The sequence below is a fragment of the Chiloscyllium plagiosum genome, unplaced genomic scaffold (genome assembly GCF_037043375.1).
Source record: "Chiloscyllium plagiosum isolate Xiang-an unplaced genomic scaffold, Cpla_swu_hap1 HiC_scaffold_23, whole genome shotgun sequence".
In the NCBI taxonomy this organism is placed as follows: Eukaryota; Metazoa; Chordata; class Chondrichthyes; order Orectolobiformes; family Hemiscylliidae; genus Chiloscyllium; species Chiloscyllium plagiosum.
The window spans coordinates 48,043,666-48,070,240 of NW_028270161.1; the positions used below are offsets into that span (position 1 = coordinate 48,043,666).

Consider the following 26,575-nt stretch of genomic DNA (forward strand, 5'->3'; position numbering starts at 1 on the left):
AGGAACCAAAGTAACATTTTCATTGTTTTCCAGCCCCCTTACCGTTTCCGCCAAACTGAAAGCTAACACTGCATTTTGCGAAATTGGGTTCCTTGAAAATATTGTGAGAGAAGGTGTAAAGCATTTCTAACTCTGCATGTGTTGAATGAAGATGTTGATCTATGTACACCTGTATATCCGTAGAAGAATATACATCAGATACAGACTGTGTCATAATATCTGTTACCATTTAGAGAGAAAGCGCAGGAACTGGCAGACTGGCTGCAGCAACTTGAGGGAGAGAAATTTGATCTATGTGAAAACCTGAAGAGGCAGAAATATGAAGTATGTACAATTTTCACATTGTTTGTTCTGACATTATTCTTTGTTAGAATCGTAAAACGTTTTAATACAGAAGGATGTGACTCATCTCATTTTTGTTATGGCTGGCTCTCTCAATAAAGCTGTTTTCCTGCCAATTTGAAAGATTTCTGCTTAACATATCTGCATTGCCTAAACGTGTGTGTCTTTGAGGGACCAAAGAGGCTCCATTTCTGCTTGTTAACTTTGTAATTAAGGTTTCTCTACTGCACACCGAGGGCTGACTCATTCAGACTGTCCATCTCCAAAGGTGGGATTGTGTCCCACTCCTGGGAATGAAAGGAAAGATGGTCAGGGCACATTAATTGGGTGGGAGGCCAACATTCAGAAACCCAGTGGTGGGATGAAATTTCACAAGTTAGTGCTCCTGAGCTTTAAAGGTGAGTCAAGTTCCAGATGGCAAGGCAGCATTTATTTGTATCTCATAAATGTTCAATAAAAGGCCGACTTGCCATAATTAAGTTCCCCGTCCCAGTTTTACTTTTTTGATGAAATGAACAGTACAGTCATTCAGATACCTGACTCTGCATATATGTGGTGTGAACCTGGCATGGTACTCTTCTTCCTGGTCTTTGGAGTAAGTATTTTCTGCTTCATTCTTGTTCGAGAGTGCTTGTTTATGAATGCCATGCAGCAGATTGTCAGCTAGCAAAGGCTTGGGGGATGAAAGGGGTGAGAGGCTGAAGTATGATGTGGATGTGTATGATAGGAGGATAGCTGAGGGTAGCAGTCTGACTGGGGAAATCATACACTCCTAGAATCCCTATCTTGTAGGAAGAGGCCATTTGGCCCATTGAGTCTTTTCTGACTCTCTGAAAACTCGCTCATCCAGACCCAACCTCATAAAACTGCATTGGGGTTGCTAACCCACCTGACCTACACATCCCTGAATGCTATGGGGCAAATTTGGTTCGCATTGCCAATCTGCCTAACTTACGCATCTTTGGACTGTAGGAGGAAACTGGAGCACCCTGCAGAAACCGATGCAGACACTGGGAGAAAGTGCAAACTTCACACAGTTATCTGAGGCTGGCATCAAACCCAGGTCCTTGGTAGTTGAGGCAGCAGTGCTAACTACGAGCCACTGTGCTGCCCTAAGAGAAGGGTGAAGGGCCACAAAATTGAGCCTGAGGCATTGAAAAGCACCAGGGCCTTCAATATGTGTCAGTGCCTGCCCAATATTTGAGCCACACTTGGCTAGCTAATGAGCCAAGCTGCACGTGATCTCTAGACAAAAGCGAACTCAACACATCCCTCTTCAATCCTGCCACCCAACTTAAAGACTGGAAAGCAGATGATTCTACACCTAATGCCTGTCCTGTTTTTTAAAAAAAAAGTAAATTGTCTTGTGGATCATTGCAACTCTGATCAAGCTATATGTTTAGAAATATAATTAACACAAGGCCAACATACTTTTCTCGAAAGCCATTATTAAAAATCATTTGAGATGTGGGCATCACTGGCTATGAGGGCATTTATTGCCCAGTGGGCAATTAAGAATCAACCACATTGCTGAGAGTCTGGAGTCACATGTAGGCCAGACCAGGTAAAGGTGGCAGTTTCCTTCCCTACAGTGAACCAGCAATCAGCAATGGTTGTATGGTCACCATTACATTCTTAATTCCAGATGTTTATTGAATTCAAATTGCACCATCTCCCATGGCAGGATTCACACATGGGTCCCCAGATATTATCTGGGTCTCTGGATTAATAGTCCAGCGATAATACCCACTAGGCTATCACTTCCTCCACATGAGGAAATAAATGTAGTTCTGGAGTTTATCGGTAGTTTTCTAAAACATTCTGCAAATAGTTTTCGCCAATGAATTTGGGGTTCTGTGCGTAGGCTGGAAATTCTATCTGCTATGCTGTTTAAACACATTCTGGGGTTGTGTATTTGCATACAAATGTAAGGCATAACTACGACACCTACTTGACTTAACAGAACTGAAAGAAATTTGCTAGTCTTGTAAGTTGTGAATTTTACAACTTTCTGTAGTTAGAGTAGCCCTAAAATATGATTTCCTGTCCTAGAGCTCCTTGGTAATGCTAGACTCTAGTAACTGATCTTGAACCCCTTATGGCCTGGACACAAATGCCTGCATTATGAATTTCTTAGATTGTCAGGCCATGCAAATGAATCAGCCTTTCAAGACAAAAAAATTTGGCAGTGGCAGATCGAGTTTAATATCGAAGTCTTTGCGTCCCAGTTGAGCTGACCAGGTCACAGTAATCTTACACAGGTTTGCAGGTTGTGGGATTCAGCTCTATTGACATTAAAACTGATTCACCTAATCACAGCTTAGGCAGTCTTACATTCACTTCCCAGTTCCTTAGTACTGTATCTGACTGCACCTTAAATCATTCAGCCATTCTGGATGTGTATCATTTGAACAAAGCAATAGAAGCTGTTGAATTGAGCCTTATTTGCACTGACCTGGCATGCTCCATTGACCAATTGACTTCGCCTATTGTAGGGCTTCTCCAATATAATCACTTCTGTAGCTGCTCAGTTAGAAAAGAAAACTACACTTTGGGGATGGAATTGATAAAGTGGTTCTGCCACCGTGTGTTTTATAGTGACAATTATTCTCATAATTGCTTTTTGTCTGATGTACTTTCTTAATTTACTCCATTCAATAAAAGAAATTGTGCTGGAGAAATTGCAGGTCCAAAGAGTTGAAACAATAACTTTGTTTCTCTCTGTACAGATGTACCAGACCTGCAGAGTTTCTCCAGCATTTTGCTATTTTTTTTCCAGACTTTCAGCATCTGCAATAGTTTGCTTTTCGATAATTAAAAAAAAAACCTTAAGCATCCAAAATCTCAACCTATTGAAGAAATAGAGTCATACATTATAGAAAGAGGCTATTTGGCCCATTGTCTGTGCTAATTATTCGAAAAATCTATCCAATTGTTCATTAGACTTGAGGAATTGGGAGCAGAAAAGGTTATTTGGCCTCCCTGCACTGCTCTGTCATTTGATAAGATTTTGGCTGGTCTGATTGTGGTAGCAACTGCTCTACCTGTCTGCCTTCCATAAGCCATCTGAATATATACTCACTGGGGTAAAGAATTCTTTAAATCAGCATCCAAGAAAACCTAATTCTACTTATCTCCGGTCTCAAATGGGAGATCCTAAATTTTTTAACTGTCCCCTGGCTCTCAGCGGCCCAGGATAGGAACGAGCCACTCTGCCAAGCCGCTTGGGATACTATGGTGTTTTGAAGCTCCCAAAAAACTGGCAAAATTAACTCATGACAGCCCTATAAAGCAGCGCTGAACAGAAATCAAAATTCCAACAGAGACTTGTTAAATTTAAATTGCACCTTGAAGGAAGATGGAGCATTCCAGCCCCTGTAACACCTACCAGTCAAGGACGCCCTCCTGTACATGCAGACTCTGCCCTGTCACTCCTTTGGAGACATGAGCATTGGTGTAATCATGAAAGTAAAGTTTCTTTCCTAGAGCAATATGGGATGAGGAACAAGATGCTAGTCTTGCTAATGCTGCCCTTTTAGAAAGAGTTACTAAATAGTAAATTGCCTCTGCACTCTTTTATAGGTCATGACCTCAAACCTAAACCTAGAATTGAATATAGGTACCAGCCGAGTCCAGATAATTGATTTTATAAAATCATAACAACGCACCTTTGTTTTTGAATTCTTGTACCTCTATTTATAAAGCCCTTAGCCTGTATTCTTTTTAGCAGGTTTCTCAAATTGTCCAATCACCTTGCCAGGTTTGTGTAGGAGCTAGGAATTATAGGCAAAAAGAATTTTTTTTTAAGCTATGGTACAAAATACAGATCCATAGATAGATAGACCCTGTCACTAAGTTAATAGACCCTAGTTGAGAAGTTTTGGTTGGATGTTCATTTCCTATACATAACAGATATCCAATCACAACCAGAGCTGTTGTCAGCCTGCAACCTGAACATTTAAGATATGAACTGCAGAGAAATGAGCTGGAGAATATGTTTTCTTTGGCTGTCAACTGAACTGAAAAGAAATTTACAAAGAAACCTAATGATCCCGAAATAGGTTCAATATTTTGTATCTGTAAATGCAAAGCAGCAGGAACACTGAAATGGGGAGAGAGAGCCATGGTAGGTTCACTCAGATAACAATGCGAATAAAATGAAGGAAGAGTCATTGCAAATAATTTGACTATAATACAATTATTGATCATAATTAATATACAGTCAAGGGTTAGCAGAGCTAGCTGTTCGTATTAATAGTGACTTGGCCAACATTTGTCCCAAAGTTCATGCAATGTTCTGCTCAAATTGGCTACACTTCCTATGCGACAACAGATACCCAGACACTCAAAATTATTCATTGGGAATTGCTGAGGTCCTAGAAGGTGTTCTATAAATTATGTTGTTCAAATAGTGACTAGGTTACTGAACAATTCATTTGTTCATTACCAACGTACATGCAGGAAAGAGAAAATTGTTGAGATGGACATTAATGGTCAAATGACTAAAAAAAATTCAAAGTGCCTTTCACCTTTAAAAAGAATGAAGCTTCATTTTAAGATTTAGTTACATCAGAAGAGCAGAATGTCACTATAATAATGTCTCCACTGCTATTTCTGTAAGATCAAATGGAGTAGGAACAGAATGCTTTGCCATTTAATGAGATTATGGCTGATTTGAAAATCCTCTTTCCTATAAACCTTAATTCTCTATTTCAGCCTGGAATATACTTACTGACCAAGTCCCAGCACCCTTTAGGTAATGAGTTCCAAAGATCCAGAATCTCTAAGGGGGGAGAAACCATCTTCCTTGTATCCCTAATAATTTAAGATTTTGCCCTCTGGTCTCAGACTCTACTATAAGGGAATAAAACTTCTCCACATCAACCCTGCTTCCCTGAAGAATTTTATGTTTCAATAACTTTTCCTGTCATCCAGAACCTTCTCTGGACTGTCTCCAACGTCAGTACATCCCTCCCTAAAAAACTCCCCAAGCTGTTCAAAGTTTGTGCGAAGATCTGTAGCTCGGGTGCTCGTTGTTGTGGTTCTGTTCGCCGAGCTGGAAGTTTTTGTTGCAAACGTTTCGTCCCCTGGCTAGGCGACATCATCAGTGCTTGGGAGCCTCCTGCGAAGCGCTTCTTTGATGTTTCCTCCGGTGTTTATAGTGGTCTGTCCCTGCCGCTTCCGGTTGTCAGTTTCAGCTGTCCGCTGTAGTGGTTGGTATATTGGGGTCAGTTCATCCACAAACTCCAACAAACACATCGACCTGGACCCAATATACCAACCACTACAGCGGACAGCTGAAACTGACAACCGGAAGCGGCAGGGACAGACCACTATAAACACCGGAGGAAACATCAAAGAAGCGCTTCGCAGGAGGCTCCCAAGCACTGATGATGTCGCCTAGCCAGGGGACGAAACGTTTGCAACAAAAACTTCCAGCTCCCCAAGCTGTTCACTGTATTGTTTTAGCAAGACCTTTTCATACTCCAATATCTATAAAGCAAAAGGCAACATTCCGTTAACCTTCTCTATTACCCACTGAACTTGGATGCTAGCTTTTTGTGATTCATGCACTCGGATCCACGAATCTCTGTGCTGCAAATTTCTGTAAACTTCAACCATTTAAATAACATTCAGCTCTTCTATTCTTCCTGCCAAAGTGCATAACCTCACATTTTTCCCATTTTATTATATTTTGTTGTTTTTGTTTTTGTCCACTCAACCTCTCCCCTTTCCCCTTCTGCAGGCTCCTTGTGTCAACCTCAATACTTGCCTTCTCATCTATTCTGTGTCCTCCGTCCAATTCCGTTTCTGGTCAGCTGAAAACCCCAGACTAATAGAGATATTCAGTGACAATAATGTCATTGAAAGTCAATAGGAAATGGCTAATTCTTTCTTGTTGTAGATTGTCATTGCCTGGCACTTGTTTGGTATAGATGTCCCTTGCTATTTATCAACGTAACCCTGAATGTTGTCCACATCTTGCTCTCTCTGAATGCTGATTACTTCAGTATCCCAAACAGAATAATCTTGCTGCTTTATTTTTTGTTGTTTCAGATCAACCTGCTGCAGATTAGAGTTCATGAACAGATGGGAAAATTGTAAGTTTAAAATCTTTAACAGCAATTTCCCTTTGTCTTGAGTGTCAGTTCAGTGACATTTGGTCATAGTTGCTCAGAGTCAGTCTCTGTCTTTTTAAGGGAAAGAGGCAATAAACACCAGCAAACTGAAAGCTCCTCAGTCATGCAGAGAAGGACATTAAAAAAAGATTTTTAAGGAGATCTCAATCTATCCATCAACTCGACATGGAATTAATTAGTTTGCATGCTGTGACTTGATTTCCATATGTGCCATTAACAAATAATACAAAGTCTTTCAAATCAGCCTTCCAAACCATCAGGATATCCAAGTTGCTGTGACACGGTTACATTCATGGAATTAGGGTCAGACTATGGATTGGAGAGACTCTCCATTTCTTTCCATCATATGGCTAACCAGAAATCATTTCGACTACTTACAAATGTTGAAAGGATTTCCCAATTGAAACTCCATCTAGTGGATGGAGTACAGCATAGGAAATTGTGAGGTCATACACTTTGAGAAAAAGCATGGACTTTTTTTCTAAATGGGGAGAAAATTCAGAAGTTTGAAGTGCAAAGAAACCTGAGAATTCTCATCCAGGATTCTCTCAAGGTAAACTTGCAGGTTCAGTCAGCAGTTAGGAAGGCAAATGCAGTGTTGGCATTTATTTTGAGAGGACTTTAATGTAAAAGCAGGGATGTACTTTGTATGGCTCTGGTCAGACCATATATGGAGTATTGTGAGCAATTTTGGGCCTCATATCTCAGAAGAATGTACTGGCCCTGGAGCAGGTTCAGAGGAGCTTCGCGGGAATGGTCCCAAGAATAAAAAGCTCAACATATGAGGAACATTTGAGGACTCTGGGTTTATACTTGATGGAGTTGAGAAGGATGAGGGGGAATCTAATTGAAACAGACAGAATACTGAATGACCTGGACAGAGTGGGATGTTGGGAAAGTGTTTCCTATGGTAGAAGAGATTGGGACCTGAAGGCCTAGCCTTCATGTTAAGGGAAAACCCTTTAGAACGGACGTAAGGAGAAACTTCAGCCAGAGATTGGTGAATTTATGGAATTCACTGCCACAAAAGGCTATGGAGGCCAGTTCACTGAATATGTTTAATACAGAGATAGATGGATAGATGGATTCATTCTTGAGTATCAAGGGTAATGGGGAGAAAGCAAGAGAATGGGGTCGAGAAACTTATCAGACTTGATTGAGTGGCAAAGCAGACGTGATGAGCTGAATGGCCGAATTTCTGCTCCTATGTCTTATGGTCTTAATTGGCCATCAGGTCCTGAAGCAGAACTTGAACCCTGAGATTCTAGCTCAGAGGCAGAGACGTTACCCATTGTACCACAAGATCTAGTATGTAGCAGACTTAGTTAATGAATTATTAAAACACCATGTTGAGACCTACAATTGTAACTTAGAAACATCATTGTTCTGTGTTAAACAATTGATATTCTTTCTTTGTCCTTCTATATGGATAGCTCCTCATTGTGTTGAGTAGTCAAGTGTTGTTATTAATTGTGTTGAGTGCTGTTAAGGTAAATAGTTTTCAATTTTTTTTTAGAACAGGTGTGGGAATAATTGAAATGAAACTTTCAGATGTCAGCATTTGTTGTAGCTCTCATTCTTGTCTGAATCAAAAGAAATAGATTTAAGGCAGAAACTTGAGTATATAATCTAGGTAGACACTTCATATTAAACTGTCAAAAGTACAAGACCACAACTTCCAATCGGTGTTGGAACAATTCTCATTTGACATTTAAGCACAAGAGTGCTTGCCTGTGCATTTTATGGTTAATCTTCTGATGATGCGGTGCATGGGAGGCAAAGCCTGGTGTTTGATGAGGGGAGTAGGGTGACAGGTGGATGGAGGCTGTGGAGTGGCATGGAAGTTGGGAGGTAATCTTGGTTGGTAAGGGGACTCCAGGATTTGATCCAGTTTGGGAAGATTCTATTTGACAGCACATGGTTAAGGTCGAGTCAGGTTGAGGACAGAAAAAGCTGGGTCAGGGTGGGCAGTTAGCCAGTTAGTAGGGGAGTGGGTTTTAATCCCTATAACTTTGTTTCTGTTTATGACTATCCAGGTCACTGATTGAAACTCTCCAAAGTTGTCCAATTCCCAACTGAGCTAGGAATTTTCTTTTGGAGGATTCCAGATGCTGGGTATTTATCTGTTGGAAGTTTAAACTTCCTGGGTAGTCAGGTACACCGGGACCTTCACAAAGTCCCATTCTGCATCTCCAGATTATAATGCTGCAGTGATCTACTGGAAAGGCTGTGCCACAGTCGTCTAAACAAGACTTTAAAGCAAAGTCCTGTTTGCCTACTTAGAATGATAAAAATCATTTCAACGCGAGCAATCCATCAGCCAATATCGAGGACATCGAGAATAGATGATGTACTCATTTGTTTCATTGTGGTTTGTCCGTTGTCAGCCAAGTTTCCCATTTCCCAAAAGAAGTTGACTTTAGGATGGACAATGTCATAGAAGGTTATCCATAAATACAAGATCATTTGTATCAAAGTAAAATGAATGAAACGTCTTTGTTGATCATTACCAATAAAAATTCATGGGGTTGAATTTTGCCACTTTGTCTATTGATGGTCAACAGAATGACCAGGTCCTCAATTGCCGACAGCCTACTGTACAGCTCTCTGGCCAAGAACTGCCAGATCCAAGCTTCCAGGTTTCTGTTTTCTACTGTCTAATAATCAGAATTCTTGCAACAAAAAGTTAATAGAGATAAAGTATCCTGTACAAAAGCTTGCTTCATTATTTTTAGAATTTGTGACACATGTTCTATCTTCATAATGAGAATGAGTGAGTAATTTTTAAGAGGAGTTGATGTGTAGACTGTACAATTTAACCATTTGTATTTGATTGAAAGCTAGTGATAAATGCTGGTTGTAACTATTTATCAGACATTATGTTTGCAATGGATGGGACAGATATTGCTAATGGGGCCAATGCAACAATATCTACAAAATCACAAGTTCTAATTCGTTCTCTTTTTTTCTCGATAATTGCAATAGTCATTGTTTTTAAGAAAGCTGGTTTGAGCGTGAAATTTTTCATGTTCCTTTTAATCTTTGATCTCCCTTTCAGCTTAGGAAATTGAGATTTTTTTTTTTGAAGTGATGTGTTTCACTTTGCTTACTACTTTAAAATTGCTGCTGTTCCCCATCTCAAGCTGTTTCAGGTTGAATGATGTATCCTGCCAAAAGTCAGTGGTTTTTGTTGCTGTTAATACAGTCATCAGGCCTTCAGACTATTCCTACCCATTTACTGCAGCTTTGTTATACCGTTGTTCATCAGACCATTCTAAGAAAGCCATTAATCTTGTATTACACAATATTTAGTCAAATCTGTGCAATGACTCGTACTGTTTCATGTTGTATGGGAACCAAAGATTAAGAACTAGGTAATGCATGATTTTAACATGTGTTTTTAATTAAATGACATTGGTGAATGATTATTTTTTATTTTCAAACACGCAGCAGTACAAAAGCAGCTCGTGGCAAGGGTAAGGTGGGTGGTCGTTGGAAGTAATAATGGAATGGGCACATCGACAAAGGAAGCACTATCTTCTGATTGTATTCACCTTCCTACTAACCAGAGACTGGATTTCAAGAAGCAAGATGGTTGTTATTGAAATTATTCAAAAAGGCATGATCAAAACAACCAGTTTATGTTTTAATGTGAAGGTTTAAATTGATCATTTGCATTAATTATCTACATATTTCATTATTCAGATATCAAATAGAGATGCATTCTGAAAAATATGAATGAATTTGCTAGCACCATGTCAACAGGATGTAATTCTGAGTAACTCTGAAAATATTATTTTCAAATTTTTCCTCTTCCTCCACCGTTTGAAATGTGCACATTAAAATATTAATACAACTGTGTAGTCTAATGTATTTTACTGAATCTTGGAATTGATTCCATGTGAAGTTATTGTTTCTAAGCACATTCTTTAAAGTACTCTTGAAAGATTCTGCACATGTTCTGGTATACACTCACTGGATTGTAAAGTAAGTTCAACATATTCCATGTGAGCTGGGCTCACCTTTTTTGGGATTGCATGGAAGATTTGATGAGCAGCTTCCAAATTCCTGCCACTCCATGGAGTTGGGACAATCCTTTACTTAAGATTATGATGATTAATTTGCCAGCTCTCTCCTCCTGCTAAGTTTGGTGCACCAAGAATGGTCCATTAACTAAAATCTGGTTAACTTATCTGGCATTGTTTCAATGGAGCCAGGAGTGCTGTGTGATTACATCAGAATATTATGAGCCACTGCAGTCCCAGTTACCTTCTTGAGCTGACCAGATGAGCCTTCTCTCCATGTAACATTCATTTGAAGAGCTGCAGCAGCCCCTCTTTCTCAGTGTGCAGCTCACCATTGGCAGAGTAGCACTGCACTGGTGCTCAAAGTACCTCTCCGACTAGCAGGAACAGATGGAGAGCAAGCACATTCTACCAATGGACAGATGTCTCCCTTCAGTTTCTGTGCTACTTTGTTTACTTTGCACAGCTTTTTTAATAGTGAAAGGTGAGTAAATATGTGTTTCAGAATGCAATAATTGAAGAGAATTATATGGATGATATTTGAAAGTGGCTGTGGTGGATTGAAGATGTGTAATAGGGGTCCATGACGTAACTTAGCATGAAATGGCAACTTGCGCAAACTCTAATGCAGCTGTTTGCATAATGGGGTGAATGCTGCAAATTGAAGCTTTGCATATGGTGTGCATGTCATCATTTCAGGCGTGCAGGTCAGTTCACTGTACCTAACTGCTCATAATTGCATCTTGAGAACTTGGACAAGTAGCTTGACATACCTAGGGATGTTTGGATACTCTGCTGGTGAAGGAGAAGAGGGGGTGGGAAGATATCACCAGGTGGGGTTGTGGTAGAGGTATGAAAGACCAACAGCATGATACGTTTGCAAGGGATTAGCAGCTACCACCCTGGATCTGATAATCTCCACCTCCCTATAAACTGCAGGGAAGCACAATGTTTAGCGTGCACTCCGAAATGGTACTCAAGTGTGAGTCAAGCTGCCTTACTATGATGGAAATTGTCATCCCACTTCCTGGAGGTTGGATGGTTGTCTCCCCTCGCAAATCTCCCCTCTTTTAAAACCTACAGCAGATGGGGGAGTTGACATCAGGCTTTAGATTTTTAGCGTCCAGAAGCCAGCTGGTTTGGTGGGGGTTTGAAATTCTTCCCACTGCTTTTTGGATGTGCATTCCCAATGCAAAGAAATTGTTTTATGTGGCATTCTCTTGCAATGTCAAAATGTTTTGTCAGTAAAAATCGGGTTTTGAACTGTAGTCACTGCTACTATGGAGGCAAACATGGAGTTGATTAGACAGCATGGGTGCATAACTTCACTGTTTTAATCAATTTGAGATGAGATCCTTTTATTGAAATCTAAAATGTGCAGTTGGAAGAAATTTAGGAGAGTCAAAGTTGAAAGTATAAAGTGAGCCTGTGAGTCTGAAATGATTAATACTTAATGGTTAGTGCTAGCTACACTAATGATGTACTTGGGATTTGGTCAGAATAAAGAAGGAGCGTGCTGGGGCAACTGTGTGGCTAGTGTGCTCCTTACTGCAGAGACTGTTATGTCATACAGCTGTACAGCATGGAAGCAGACATTTTGCTACAACTCGTCCATGCTGACCAGGTATCCTAAATAAATCTAATCCCATTTGGCTGATTTCCCCCTCAACCCTTTTCTATTCTATCATTTTAATCCAATCTGCAAATAATGGTAAATAATGCAGTAAATCTCATTATTTATTTGCAAGATTTCTAGTTAGACTGGCAAGGTGTCTGAATCCACATTAGGCCAGGCTTGAAGAAATCCCCACACAACTGGGATAAAGAGAAATCCAGAAGTAATACAATGGAACCAATTGTTTATGGCTAACAATGAAATGTTAGGATTCATAACTTATGGGATATGAGCGAATGAAGTAAGGTGAATGATTGTCAAACAGAATAAACAAATGGTAGGAAAGAGATTAGATTAAGAGAATGTAAGAGCTTAAACAAAAAAAGCTTTTAAAGTATTTCAACAACAATTGCATGGCTTTAGGTGAAATGGCATTGCAAGAATGTAAATCTTAGTAAATCCAGGTGAAGGTTGGTGAATTACGTTTGCGGCCAATACTCCAGTGATTTGGCCAATGTTGTCCATGGCATACACTGCCAGACAGCAATGTTCCTTCCCAGTTGGGAACGCTTCAGCGGTCAAAGACATTGAGCCTCGGATCTCTAAGGTGGACTTTGGGATACAGAACAATGCAGAGTTGTTGAGCAGAGGCTGATAGCCAAATTCATCATCCATGAGGACAGCCTCAACTGGCGCAGTACAGGCCCTTTGGCCCTCGATGTTGCACTGACCTGTGAAACCAATCTGAACCCCATCCACCCTATACGATTCTATTTTCATCTATATGTTTATCCAATGACCATTTAAATACCCTTAAAGTTGGTGAGTCTATTACTGTTGCAGGCACTGCATCTGTCCTATATCTATCACCCCTCAAGTTAAAGCTATGTCCCCTCATACTAGCCATTGCCATCTGAGGAAAAAGACTGTTCACTCTATCAAATCCTCTGATTATCTTCTCTGTCTCAATTAAGTCACCTCTCAATCTTCCAATCCCTCAGCCTTTCCTTCCCTCCATACCAGACAGCATCCTAGTAAATCCCCTTGGAGCCCTTTCCAAAGCTTCCACATCTTTCCTATAATGCGGTGACCAGAACTACGTATGTAATACTCCAAGTGCGGCCACAGCAGAGTTTTGTACAGCTGCAGCATAACCTCGTAGCTCCAAAACTCAATCCCTCTACCAATAAAAGCTAACACAACATATACCTTCTTAACAACCCTGTCAACTTTCAGGGATCTATGTACATGGACACAGAGATTTCTCTACTCATCTACATGACCAAGAATCTTACTATTAGCCCAGTACTCTTTATCCCTGTTGCTCCTTCCAAAGTGAATCACCTCACACTTTTCCGCATTAAACTCCATTTGCCACCTCTCAGCATAGCTCTGCAGTTAATCTATGTCGCTCTGTAACCTGCAACATCCATCAGCACTGTCCACAACTCCACCGGCTTTAGTGCCATCTGCAAATTTACTAACCCATCCTTCTACAACCTCATCTAGGTTATTCATGAAAATGACAAACAGCAATGGCCCCAAAACAGATCCTTGCAGTACATCACTAGCAACTGAACTCCAGGATGAACATTTCCCATCAACGACCACTCTCTTCTTTCAGCTCACCAATTTCTGATCCAAACCATTAAATCACCCCCAATCCCATGCCTCCGTATTTTGTGCAATGAAATCCATATGCACCACATCAACAGCTTTACCCTCATCCACTTGTTTGGTCACCATCTTAACGAACTCAGTAAGGTTTGTGAGGCATCGATCTATCCTTCACAAAACCATGTGATTATCCCAATCAACTTATTTCTCTCTAGATGAGTATAACTCCTATCTCTTATAACCTTTTCCAACATTTTCCTGACAACCCAAAGTAAGGCTCACTGGTCTATAATTACCAGGGTTTGCTCTACTCCCCTTCTTGAACAAGGGGACAATATTTGCTATCCTCCAGTCTTCTGGCACTATTCCTGTTGACAATGACAACATAAAGTTGAAAGCCAAAGAGACTGCAGTCTCCTCCCTGCCTTCCCAGGGAATCCTAGGACAAGTCCCATCTGGCCCAGGGGACATCTATTTTCACACTTCCCAGAATTGCTAATACTTCCCCCTTGTGAACCTCAATCCTGTCTAGTCTAGTAGCCTATATTTCAGTATTCTTCTTGGCAACATTGTCTTTTTCCAGTGTGAATCTACCTTCCTGCTTACCGGTGAACTCTTGTGACCTTGAAACCTCATTTCTGACCTCACTCCTCTCAACCTCCTGGACACTGGAACTACAATTTAGGTTCCCATCTTGCTGCTGAATTAGTTTAAACCCTCCTGAAGAGCATTACCAAACATCCCCCCAGTATTCATCAACTGATGGAAAATATTTATTTAGCACTTCTATCTCCTCAGACTCCACACATAACTTCCCACTATTATCCTTGATTGACCTTAATCGTTCTTTATTCTGGATTAGTGGTGCTGGAAGAGCACAGCAGTTCAGGCAGCATCCAAGGAGCTTCGAAATCGACGTTTCGGGCAAAAGCCCTTCATCAGGAATAAAGGCAGTGAGCCTGAAGCGTGGAGAGTTAAGCTAGAGGAGGGTGGGGGTGGGGAGAAAGCATAGAGTACAATGGGTGAGTGGGGGAGGGGATGAAGGTGATAGGTCAGGGAGGAGAGGGTGGAGTGGATAGGTGGAAAAGGAGATAGGCAGGTAGGACAAGTGCGGACAAGTCATGGGGACAGTGCTTAGCTGGAAGTTTAGAACTAGGGTGAGGTGGGGGAAGGGGAAATGAGGAAACTGTTGGAAGTCCACATTGATGCCCTGGGGTTGATGTGTTCTGAGGCGGAAGATGAGGCGTTCTTCCGCCAGGCGTCTGGTGGTGAAGGAGGCCCAGGACCTCCATGTCCTCGGCAGAGTGGGAGGGGGAGTTGGAATGTTGGGCCACGGGGCAGTGTGGTTGATTGGTGCGGGTGTCCCAGAGATGTTCCCTAAAGCGCTCTGCTAGGAGGCACCCACTCTGCCGAGGACATGGAGGTCCTGGGCCTCCTTCACCGCCACTCCTTCACCACCAGACACCTTGACCCTATCTGCCAATGACTGCTCATGTCCCCTCTTGGCTCTTCTTAGCTCTTTCTTTTGGTTTTTCCTGGCTAACTTGTAACTCTTAAGCACCTTAAGTAAGCCTTCATGTCCTACCCTAACATATGCCTTCTTCTTGACAAGAGATTCAACTTCTTTAGTAAACCACGGCTCCCTCACTCGACCACTTCCTCACTGTCTGACCAGTACATACATACAAGGACCTGCAATAGCTGTTCACAGAGTCATAGAGATGTACAACATAGAAACAGACCCTTCGGTCCAACCCATCCATGCCAACCAGATATCCCAACCCAATCTAGTCCCACCTATCAGCACCCGGCCCATATCCCTCCAAACCCTTCCTATTCATATACCCATCCAAATGCCTCTTAAATGTTGCAATTGTACCAGCCTCCACCACTTCCTCTGGCAGCTCATTCCATACACGTACCACCCTCTGCGTGAAAAGGTTGCCCCTTAGGTCTCTTTTATATCTTTCCCCTCTCATCCTAAACCTATGCCCTCTAGTTCTGGACTCCCCCACACCAAGGAAAAGACTTTGCCTATTTATCCTGTCCATGCCCCTCATAGTTTTGTAAACCTCTATAAGGTCACTCCTCAGCCTCTGATGCTCTAGGGAAAACAGCCCCAGCCTGTTTAGCCTCTCCCTATAACTCAAATCCTCCAAACCTGGCAACGTCCTTGTAAATCTTTTCTGAACCCTTTCAAGTTTCACAACATCTTTCCGATAGGAAGGAGACCAGAATTGCACGCAATATTCCAACAGTGGCCTAACCAATGTCCTGTACAGCCGCAACATGACCTCCCAACTCCAGTACTCAATACTCTGACCAATAAAGGAAAGCATACCAAACGCCTTCTTCACTATCCTATCTACCTGCGACTCCACTTTCAAGGAGCTATGAACCTGCACTCCAAGGTCTCTTTGTTCAGCAACACTCCCTAGAACCTTACCATAAAGTGTATAAATCCTGCTAAGATTTGCTTTCCCAAAATGCAGCACCTTGCATTTATTTGAATTAAACTCCATCTGCCACTTCTCAGCCCATTAGCCCATCTGGTCCAGATCCTGCTGTAATCTGAGGTAACCCTCTTTGCTGTCCACTACACCTTCAATTTTGGTATCATCTGCAAACTAACTAACTGAAACTATTATGCTCGCATCCAAATCATTTCTTTATTAAGATCCACATTTCAATTGTGCCCATTTCCTGCCATTCCCTTCCCCATCCTATGCATTCTAAATCTTGCCTAATTGCATTATAATTGCCTTTACCCCAACAATAACTCTTGCTCTGCCTTATGTACCTATCAATTTCCATTGCTAAAGTAAACATAACTGAATTGTAGTCACTACCACCAAAGCGCTCACCTACCTCCAAATCTAACACCTGGCAGGTTCATTACCCAGTACCAAATCCAATGTGGCATCACCCCTTGTTGGCTTGTCTGCATACTGTGTTAGGAAACCATCCTGCACACATTGGACAAAACTGACCAAATTAAAGTACTTAAACTATCTTTTTCCAGTCAATATTTGGAAAGTTAAAGTCCCCCATAACAACTATCCTGTCACTCTCACTCCTATCCAGAATTATTTTTGCAATCCTTTCTTGTACATCTCTAGAACAATTTGGAGATCTATAGAAAACTCCCAATAGGGTGACCTCCCCTTTCCTGTTTCTAACCTCAGCCCATACTTCCTCAGTTGAGGAGTCCTCAAATGCCCTTTCTGCTACCATAATACTGACCTTGATTAACACTGCCAACCCCCCTCTTTTACCATCTTCTTTGTTCTTACTGAAACTTCTCAACCCTGGAACCTGCAACAACCATTCCTGTCCCTGCTCTATCCACGTCTCTGAATGGCCACAACATCGAAGTCCCAGGTACCAACTCATGTTGCAAGTTCACCCACCTCATTCCGGATGCTCCTGGGATTGAAGAAGACAAACTTCGCTTTTGCCCAAAACATGGACTCTCCTGCCCCTCGGATGCTGCCTGGCCTGCTGTGCTTTTCCAGCACCACACTCTCAACACTTCAAACCACCTTCCTGCTTGCCAGTGAACTCTTGCGACCTTGAAATCTTATTTCTGACCTCACTACTCTCAATCTCCTGGACACTGGAACTATGATGTAGGTTCCCATCCCGCTGCTGAGTTAGTTTAAACCCTCCTGAAGAGAATTAGCAAATTCCCCCCACTCCCTCCCCAGGATATTGGTACCCCTCTGGTTCAGGTATAGACCACCCTGTTTATAGAGGTCCCACCTACCCCAGAATGAGCCCCAATTATCCAGGTATCTGAAACCCTCCCTCTTGCACCATCCCTGTAGCCACGTGTTCAACTCCTCTCTCTCTCTCTCTCTCTCTCTCTCTCTATTCCTCACCTCATTAGCATTTGGCATGGCTAAAAACCAGAGACAACAACTCTGTTTATTCTAGCTCTCAGCTTCCACCCTAGCTCCCTGAGTGTCTGCCTTAAATACCTATCCGTTTTCCCACCTATGTTGTTGATGCCTATATAGATCATGACTTGGGACTGCCCCCTTCCCCCTCAAGGATCCTGAAAACACGATCCAAGACATCGCAGACTTTGGCACCTGGGAGTCAACACACCAAACATGAATCTTTCTGTTCCCACAGAACCTCCTATCTGTCCTCCTAACTATGGAGTCCCTAGTGACTAATGCTCTACTCCTGTCCCCACTACTCTTCTGAGAACAGGGACCGACTCTGTGCTAGAGACCTGTACCTCATGGCTTACCCCAAGTAAGTCCCCCCACTCACCCCCCAACAGTATCCAAAACAGTATACTTGTTTTTGAGGGGAATGGCACTGCCTGCTGGTTCCCTTTCCATTCATCTGCCCTTTCCTTTTACCTGAAGTGTGACTACCTCCCTGTAACTCCTCTCAATAACCCCCTCCACATTGTGAATGATCCGAAATTCATCCAACTCCAGCTCCAGTTCCCTACTGTGATTTTCGAGGAGCTGGAGTTGGGTGCACTTCCTGCAGATGAAGTCAGTAGGAACACTAGTGATCACCCTTGCCTCCCATATTTTGCAGGAGGAACATTCAACTGCCCTAACCTCCATTCCCACTATTCTAAATTCCCAAACAGACTGTAGGAAAATAAGAATATTAAAAAACTAGTAACCTTACCAATCCGGTGCACAGAACCTTTTTTTGGTTCAAGGAGGAAGTTAGATGGGAGACATTACCTAAGTAGTGTTTAAGGTAATGCAACCACCCAAATATATTACTTCACTTACTCAGCATCTCATGTCTACTCCTGCTCAGTGTGTGCTCCACCTATCCATGAGGTAAGTTTTTAAATCAGTGGTTCACCTTCCCTTCAGCCCCCTGGTCAACAGTCGCACTCTTCCTGCTGCTGAAACAAAAATATACCGTCACTCTCTTGCGCTTTCTATCTCTCTCTTCCCCACACACCAGTCTGACTCCAGGTTAGGATATATTCAGACTCTAACCTCACACCATTAATGCATTGTCTGAACTCAGATGTTACCTTTATTATCCACAGATAAAACCTTAAATTAACTCGGGTGGGGCTGTGACTTGAAAGAAATTCTGGGATTTACATATTAATCGATTGAAATCTCCATCCCATTTATAAGTGATGAAAGACTTAACAGCAATCTCGGTTTGTTCAATACATCACATCAGTTATATGACACTCTGATATTTTACTTATAAACTCTGTGTCCTATGATTCTGCCCCATTAACTACTTGACTAAGGAGCAGCGCTTTGAAATCTTGTGCTTTCAAATAAACCTGTTGGACTATAACCTGGTGTTGTGAGCTTTTTAACTTTGTTCACCCAGCCTAACGCAGGCACCTCTACATTTTAGTTATTTTAATCAACCTATTCACACATCCAGGGCAGGTGGGACTTGTTAATTATTGAACTCTATTTATAGTTTGATTTCACTGAATAAATTCCATTTAATTATACCTAAACGAGTCATTCCCATCACGATTTCAATGTTGTCGTTTCTTTCCTGCTAGTATTCTTTCTTCTAAGTGTGGGCTCGATTTATTTATCATTATAACTGAATCAGCAACTTGAGCAAAACCTTACAGTCCAATTTTCTTTAAAAGCTTGTTTTCACAATAGCTTTAAAAGAGACAAGCAAACACCATTATGGTGTGGTTTCAAGCATTACCTAATTCTGATTACTTGGTCTCTCTTACAAAAAGCTCCATACAATTTTCTCAAATGTAACTTGTGAGATTATACTCGACCTCTTTCAGAGTTATTCCAAATTCAACATTGACAACCACATACTCAAGGGTTTCTTTCATGCGTAGCCCCTGCATTATTGTTGGGCAAGCCGATTTCATTCGCGCAGTTGCTTCCCAAACAATCTATCCCATTTTTCCTGATAAAAATTAAAATGACCTAGTCTGTTTCAATTGATCCTTGTATTAAATTAAAATTTAAAGATTTAAATTCATTAAATTCAGTTGAAAATTCAACTGAGCTGCCCATTGCATGTTTGAACTAGCAACTCTTATCAAGTAATTTTCAATCAATCCCAATTTCAGAAACAACGTCATCCAGACTTGACAGCTTTAAACCGTTTTCTTACATTGAAGATTCCTGTGATTGTGGTCAGTTCAGCATTCTATTGTTTTCAAAGACTTTGTCTCTCCAAGGCTCCCAGCTCCCTTGCTGTGCCCTTGAAACCTGTTCAAAAATTTGTAAAAAATACAAAATTCACTGTGTGGCTTTAGAAGAAGCCAGTGGGTTAATAATATCCAGAACTTAGGCCTGTCCAAAATCTCACATCTCATCATGCACAAGGTGTATGAAAAGATTTAAAACTGTTAGTAGAAAGAGTTAACTCTGCTGGTTCTCAGAAGAGGAGAAAGTGAGGACTGCAGATACTGGGGATCAGAGTCGAAAAGTGTGGCGCTGGAAAAGCACAGCAGGTCAGATAGCATCCGAAAGGAGCAGGAGATGTTTCAGGCATAAGCCCTTCATCAGGAATGTAGGTGGGGGGATTGGAGAGGAAGGGGCTGAGAGATAAATAGGAGGGGGCTGGGGCTGGGGGTAAAGGTAGCTGGGAAGGCGATAGATAGATGCAGGTGAGGGGGTGACAGTGATAGTTCCAAGCAGAGGGTGGAGCAGATAGGTGGGAAGGAAAATGGACAGTAGGACAGTTCAAGAGGACAGTGCCCGAGTTGGAGGGTTGGATAGGGATGAGGTGGGGGGAGGGGAGTTGAGGAAACTGGTGAAATCAACATTGATGCCATGTTGTTGAAGGGTCCCAAGGCAGAAGATGAGATGTTCTTCCTCCAGGCGTCTGGTGGCTTGGATTTGGCGGTGGAGGAAGCCCATCACCTGTCTATCTTCCTTCCCACCTATCTGCTCCACCCTCTGCTCAGACATATCACTGTCACCCCCTCACCTGCATTTACCTATTGCCTTCCCAGCTACCTTCCCCCCAGCCCCTCCCGACCTACTATTTATCTCTCAGCCCACTTCCCCCCTGCACGTTCCTGATGAAGGGCATATGCCCGAAACATCGACTCTCCTGCTCCTCGGATGCTGCCTGACCTGCTGTGTTTTTCCAGCGCCACACTTTTTGACTCTGGTCTCAGAAAGAGACAGAGCCCGAGTCACCAGGTGACATCAAGTTGTACTCTCACATATTAATACGAAACTTTCAACACCTCCTGATAATTTCAAATTGAAATTTTAAATTTCTGTTGTCCTAAATGCTTTTCTAGTTCTTCAAAAAGCAGCAATATAAGTATAAGGCATTTCTCATTCCAAGTTCTGATGCCTTCCTAAAAAACCTACTATATTTTCAGAGCAAGCTATATCACGTTTTAAAAAAAAACTTTTTAAACATTTCAATGAATTTAGATTTTGAAAGTTTTGAGTCAATGATACTTTCAGTTTTAGGACAGATTTCAGTCAGAGGTAAGGGATGCTGTTATTGTAACTGTCAGGGGAATTCTCTGTGAATAGCAAAACCACTGCTATAAATTCTGTGTCCTACGATCTTTACCTCCACACCACCTGATGAAGGAGCAGCACTCCGAAAGCTAGAGCTTCCAAATAAACCTGTTGGACTATAACCTGGTGTTGTGTGATTTTTAATTTTACTGTTGGTAAATATTTTGTAACTTGCAGCTCTTTTACCAATTCCCATAGCTTTTTATTGTCCTTATCCAACTGTAAAGCACACAATGGGCACAGTAGGCCATCTTATTCCAAACTCTTTCTAACTCAGTTGTTCCTTTCATAACTGCTTTTGCAAGTCTATCGCAGACACATTCATAATTACCATCGCACCTTCCAGTACAGCTCTCACTGTCGATGATCCTAACTTTTCCATTAAACTATCAGTGGCCTTTTTGAATATGCCAGTAACATGACTACTTTAATTAAAGACTGCTGCTTCTCACAGCTTCTCAGACTGAAAACAAATTAAACCATTATTGTGATTCGTTAATTAGTTAGACAAAGAAAGTACACAACTGTGACAATTGGGGATGGTTCATTGATACCAGAGGACAAACAGGCCACTGGCAGAGAATGTTTTCATCTCATTAAAGTGGTGAGGACACTGTAATGTTCTTCAGCCAAGATATGAGGAAACTCTTCCCTCGGTCCTCCTCTCCTCTCTCCTTCTTGAATATTTTGTTCAGACCCTGCTGGCTGTGCCTAGAGAATTGTTAGACCGCATGTGCCTATCGAATTCTTTAAGTTCTGACCAAAATGAATACAAGAAAGTACATGCACTTTGATAGAAAGTAAATTTAATCTAATTTAAATTTACTATTAGCTAAGTATACTATTAGCTTAAACTACTTTAGACACATTCCATAAGCGAGAATCATTCCTTTCTGTCCATCAGGACTCCTGGGTGATGGCAGTCACTTGGAGCTGTACCTCAGTTGCCACAGCATTGGTCTGCAAAGCCCAAGTAATGCAGCAAGCTGGGAAATGTCCCCAAGATTAATACTATTCTCAATCTGATCATTACATGCTGTATTGCCATCTCTGAGTACTTTTCCTTTTTGCAAAACCAGGTCCAGATGTCTCTGTGTCTTCGCACAACAGTCTGTTCCTACATCCGGCCAAAGTTTACCTTCTGGCCTGCTTTTGCATTACGCCTGTTTTTCACATATTTTCCCTTAATTGCTTATTGCCCAATTAACCCTGAACAATTAACTCATAAGACTCTGGTTTGGAGATATCATGCTTAAGCCTAACACCTCAGGTACTGAGGCAAAAGTGAGGACTGCAATGCAATCTGACCAGCTGTGCTTTTCCTGCACCATTCTCATCTGGACCTCAGGTACTGAGATGAATGATCAGCCATGGTCGTATAGAATGGCGGAGCAGACTAGAATGGCCTACTCCTACTTCCATTTTCTATGTTTCTACGATCTCCACAGGGTCCTGATGCCAACACTAACCTAAATCCAGATTTTTGTTCCTCAATTCCAAACATCAGAAATTTCAGGACATGGTGAGATCCTTATAAAGCACAAGCTTTATAAGTAAAGTCAGCATTAAATATGTTGCTTTCTTATTGCACTTCTCTATTTTACTTTACAAATGAAAATATTGGGCAAATTTGAGATGAGTCAATAGGCCAACAAAAAATAGAACAAATTCATAAATTTTTTCCAAGTGTCTTCTGTACAAATTGTCTCGTGACCAAATATAAACTGTGAGTTTGACATAGTGGCCTGCCATTCATTTGTCATTTAGTTAAGTGAATATTCAAAGCCGTGCAACAACAATATTTTTTAGCATTGGACTTCTTTCGAAATATCAAGATAAAATGTTGGCATCCTATAGGAGTTTGTTACTGGAGCTATTTTGTCTGCCCGAGGGACTTTGTTATGAAACTGCTGTTTCTGTCTTCTCTTTGTTTGTGTTGATATCCGTCTTAATTTGTTTTTAGTTAAATTACAAATAATTCCAACAAAAATACAGAAAACACTAGAGACATGTGCAGTTCTGACAACTAGTTGACATGTGTGATCCTGGTTATTTTCAGTTTTCCAGCATTGGCAATATTTTTCCCCTCTATTTAAAATTAGCTGTATCCAGCCATTTCCCACCAAATTTATTGTGATGCAGATGAAATTGCCCATGTTGCCAAAACCATTACATTTTATCCTGATAGAAACAGAGGCACACCATGCCACATGCACTTTTTGAGACAGAATTTTTATTTATCATAAAGCATATAGTTTTGTTGGAGAAGTCTACACCCAAAGCAATTGACAGCTCCTATTTTTTCAATTGTGGTTGCTTAACAAAAGGTTTTAGATTAATTGGTGAGACTGAATCTGCAGTTTATGGGATAAATTGTCTGCTTTCAACTCATGAGTCCAAATGAGGTGCATTCAAATTCCGTCTCAGAAAGCAATTGATTTACAATTTTATCTGAAAAACAGCAGCTTCAACATTCCCTGAGCCAGGTTGGATCGGAGTGAAATATGAATCTATAACTTTCTAGCTCATAAGTTAGAGTGCTAGATACTAAGCCAGAGATTAAAATGCAACAGAAAGCCAGCTTTTCCCTAAACCTTCTGTGTCCCCATGTATTTTAAGTTACCCCAATAAATGTTGAGTGTGCACATACAAGCAGACTTTAATTATGAGACAGCAACACAGGCAGCTTGCAAGCTGTAAAGCCTGGGTCTCGTCCATTTCATCCCTTTCCCTTATTTTAAATTCTTACTGTTTTTTTCAGTTTTGTAGTTTTTGTTTACTTACCTTCTGGATAGAGCTCAGTTGTGGAGGTGGCGTTGATGATGGAGCATGGAAGCAGCTGGGACCCATTGCGAGCCCAGATGGTAATCAGCGGTGAAGCGACCAACAGCAGCAAAGCTGCTGGTGAGCCAGGTGGGACTTAGCCCAGTGTGGGTGAAAGTGTACCCTCATGGGGAAAGCCCAACGTGGAGCGACTACAGGCTCATGGCTTAAGAAAGGACTGTAATGTTTAACTTTTTAACTTTTTTTCTTTAGTTTTCTACTTTATACTATAAAGAATTGCAATGATGGACTTTTTAACTGATTGCTTTATTTTTGTATCTAGGTAACTTTGTACCCAAGATGGTGCTGGGAATGGCGACATTGTAAACATTTCACCGTTCTCCTGTATCCCTGTACTTGAGTACACGTGACAATAAAATGTAAATCTAAAATCTAATTGAGGCAATTAAAAAATGCCATTTTCCAAATCTGACTCTACACTGTTCCATTTATGTGTTGAACACTAATAAAGAGCTGATACTAAATCTCATACTTATAAGCACCGTGACAAGATCCCCTTTCTTTATTCAAGAGTCGACATGTCCATCTGAATAGTTACAATGCGGAGGTTTGGCAAAATGAAAATCAGAGGTACTAAGAAGGTTTGGAGTAAGAACTGTTAAGGGTAAATTTGGAGATTCTCCAGGAGGAGTGGTAGTTGTCAAATTAAAAGCTTGCCAAAAGGAATTATGCTCTTTGAATTGGGTGTAAAATGATATGTGGAGACTTGATGTAGCATATCAGAAATTAAGGATAACACATAGGAATCAGATTCTCACATTCATAATGTTCCTGATAGTTCAGTATAAATTGATGATCCTTGAGGTTTCACGGTATACCTACATAACAAGAATTCTGACAGTTTGAAGGACATAATTGGTTGTAAAGCAGTTTGGACTACCCTGAGGGCATGAAAAGTGCTTTATAAATGCTTTTCTTTTCTTTAGATTGATCCAGTTTTCATTATGACAACTGTACGCAGGAAGCTAATTCTACAAACTCCACAAGTTATTTCCCATGTTTGTCTTTAGGTAATTAACAGATCAAAATGACCAAAACTGAATGACTCTTATAATCTTCCAAAACTTTCAAAGCTATTGCAAGTTTGTTATCGTAAGTAGGTAAGTTTGCCCCTGCATTGGTCAGCAAGTTGGTGACAATAGAGCATAAAAGCAAAATGAAGGGGGAAATTAGAGATCATTATTTTCACAGAGAGGTTCTTATGAGTTAAACCGTACAAAATTACAACAGAGGAAGGAGAATTTATTTTGCTTTTAAAAGGTAAATTGGTAGCATTTAAACAAAAAGAACATACCATAGATAAAGGGCTGACAGTGGTATAATGATAATGTCACTGGTCTGATGTTGCAGAAGCCAATTCAAATCCATTGGGGCAGCTGCTGAATTTCAATCAATTGTTTAAAAAGTCTAGAATTAAGAGCTAGTGTCAGATAACTAGTCACATGGATCACTAATACCCTTTAGGGAAGGAAATCTGCTGTCTTTGTCTGGCCTGGATGTGATTTAATAACTACAGCTTCTAACTACCTTCTGAAATTGTCTGGTAACCGACTCAGAGATAGATCCCAACATCCCAATATAAGAAAACTAAAAAGCAGTGAAAACACATGAAAAGTGGACTGAGTGGCTGTAATTCTTCCAATTGTAAGTGCAAATTGTCTCCTTCCTCATATAAAAATAAGTTTATAACACAAAAGACCTGTCGGAAAGACAAAACTGTGTACAATTTGGTTAACTTAGACTCATGAGCAAGATTTTGCAAACAACACAAACGTTAAATAACTTTGACTGAGTGACTTTGAAGTTGCTTTATCAGGATATATTAATTTGAATGTAGAACACTCACAGTAAATCCATCCCGATAATGGAAACTGTCTTAATCCAGCATACTCTCAGGCAAAACATAGCAGGGGGAGCAATCTGCCAGTGTTTCTTGACAAGAAGCAAGACCAAGGGGAGGTAAATTATTTACCAAAGCATTTTCCTTTCATATTTTGAAAACCTGCCTGTCAGGAGAAATGAAATCAAAACAGTCCCTGCCGTTTAAATATTTTCACTGGATTTAGTGGAAAGGTGAGATGAAGGCTTCCTGTCCCCAGCTTCCTATACGTTTTACTGATCTGTTAGAATTAAAAACACCATTCACTAATGCTTCAAAAGTTAAGTATTGTTTAGCTTTTCAGATGGCTTGCAGCTGGGACTCAGATTAACTCTGATATTCTGTAACCCCTGTATAAGTGAGGCCACCTTATAGGATTGTAGAATTTGTATGTCAATTTGATTGATGCTTGGTAGAATATGGGTATTTGCTTTATTGTATGTTCTGTTTCCCTAAATATTTAATCCAGAAGCTATTTTTCAACACTAGGAGGTGCATGCTTTTTCCTTAGATTTTATAGTAATGACCATATTCAGTGCATTTAGAGACAGGGTTACTTTACAATTCTGCTGATTCTTCAGCATGTGCTAATTCTCCTGCAGGGAAAATGGGGTCAGTAACCTATAAAAAAA

At 40.9% G+C, this 26,575-nt stretch overlaps 1 protein-coding gene across 4 annotated transcripts in view; it reads left to right on the forward strand.

Moving 5' to 3' along the window:
• Nucleotides 1–10,338, forward strand: part of LOC122561624 (troponin T, cardiac muscle isoforms-like) — a 43,612-nt gene extending 33,274 nt beyond the window's left edge. For all 4 annotated transcript variants that reach the window (XM_043713546.2, XM_043713547.2, XM_043713548.2 and 1 more), the window contains 3 exons: nt 234–324; nt 6,400–6,443; nt 9,933–10,338. In XM_043713546.2, the coding sequence (XP_043569481.2) occupies nt 234–324; nt 6,400–6,443; nt 9,933–9,984 (187 nt within the window). In that variant the 3' untranslated portion in view covers nt 9,985–10,338. The remainder of the gene's footprint in view (nt 1–233; nt 325–6,399; nt 6,444–9,932) is intronic.
• The last annotated feature ends 16,237 nt before the right edge of the window (nt 10,339–26,575 follow it).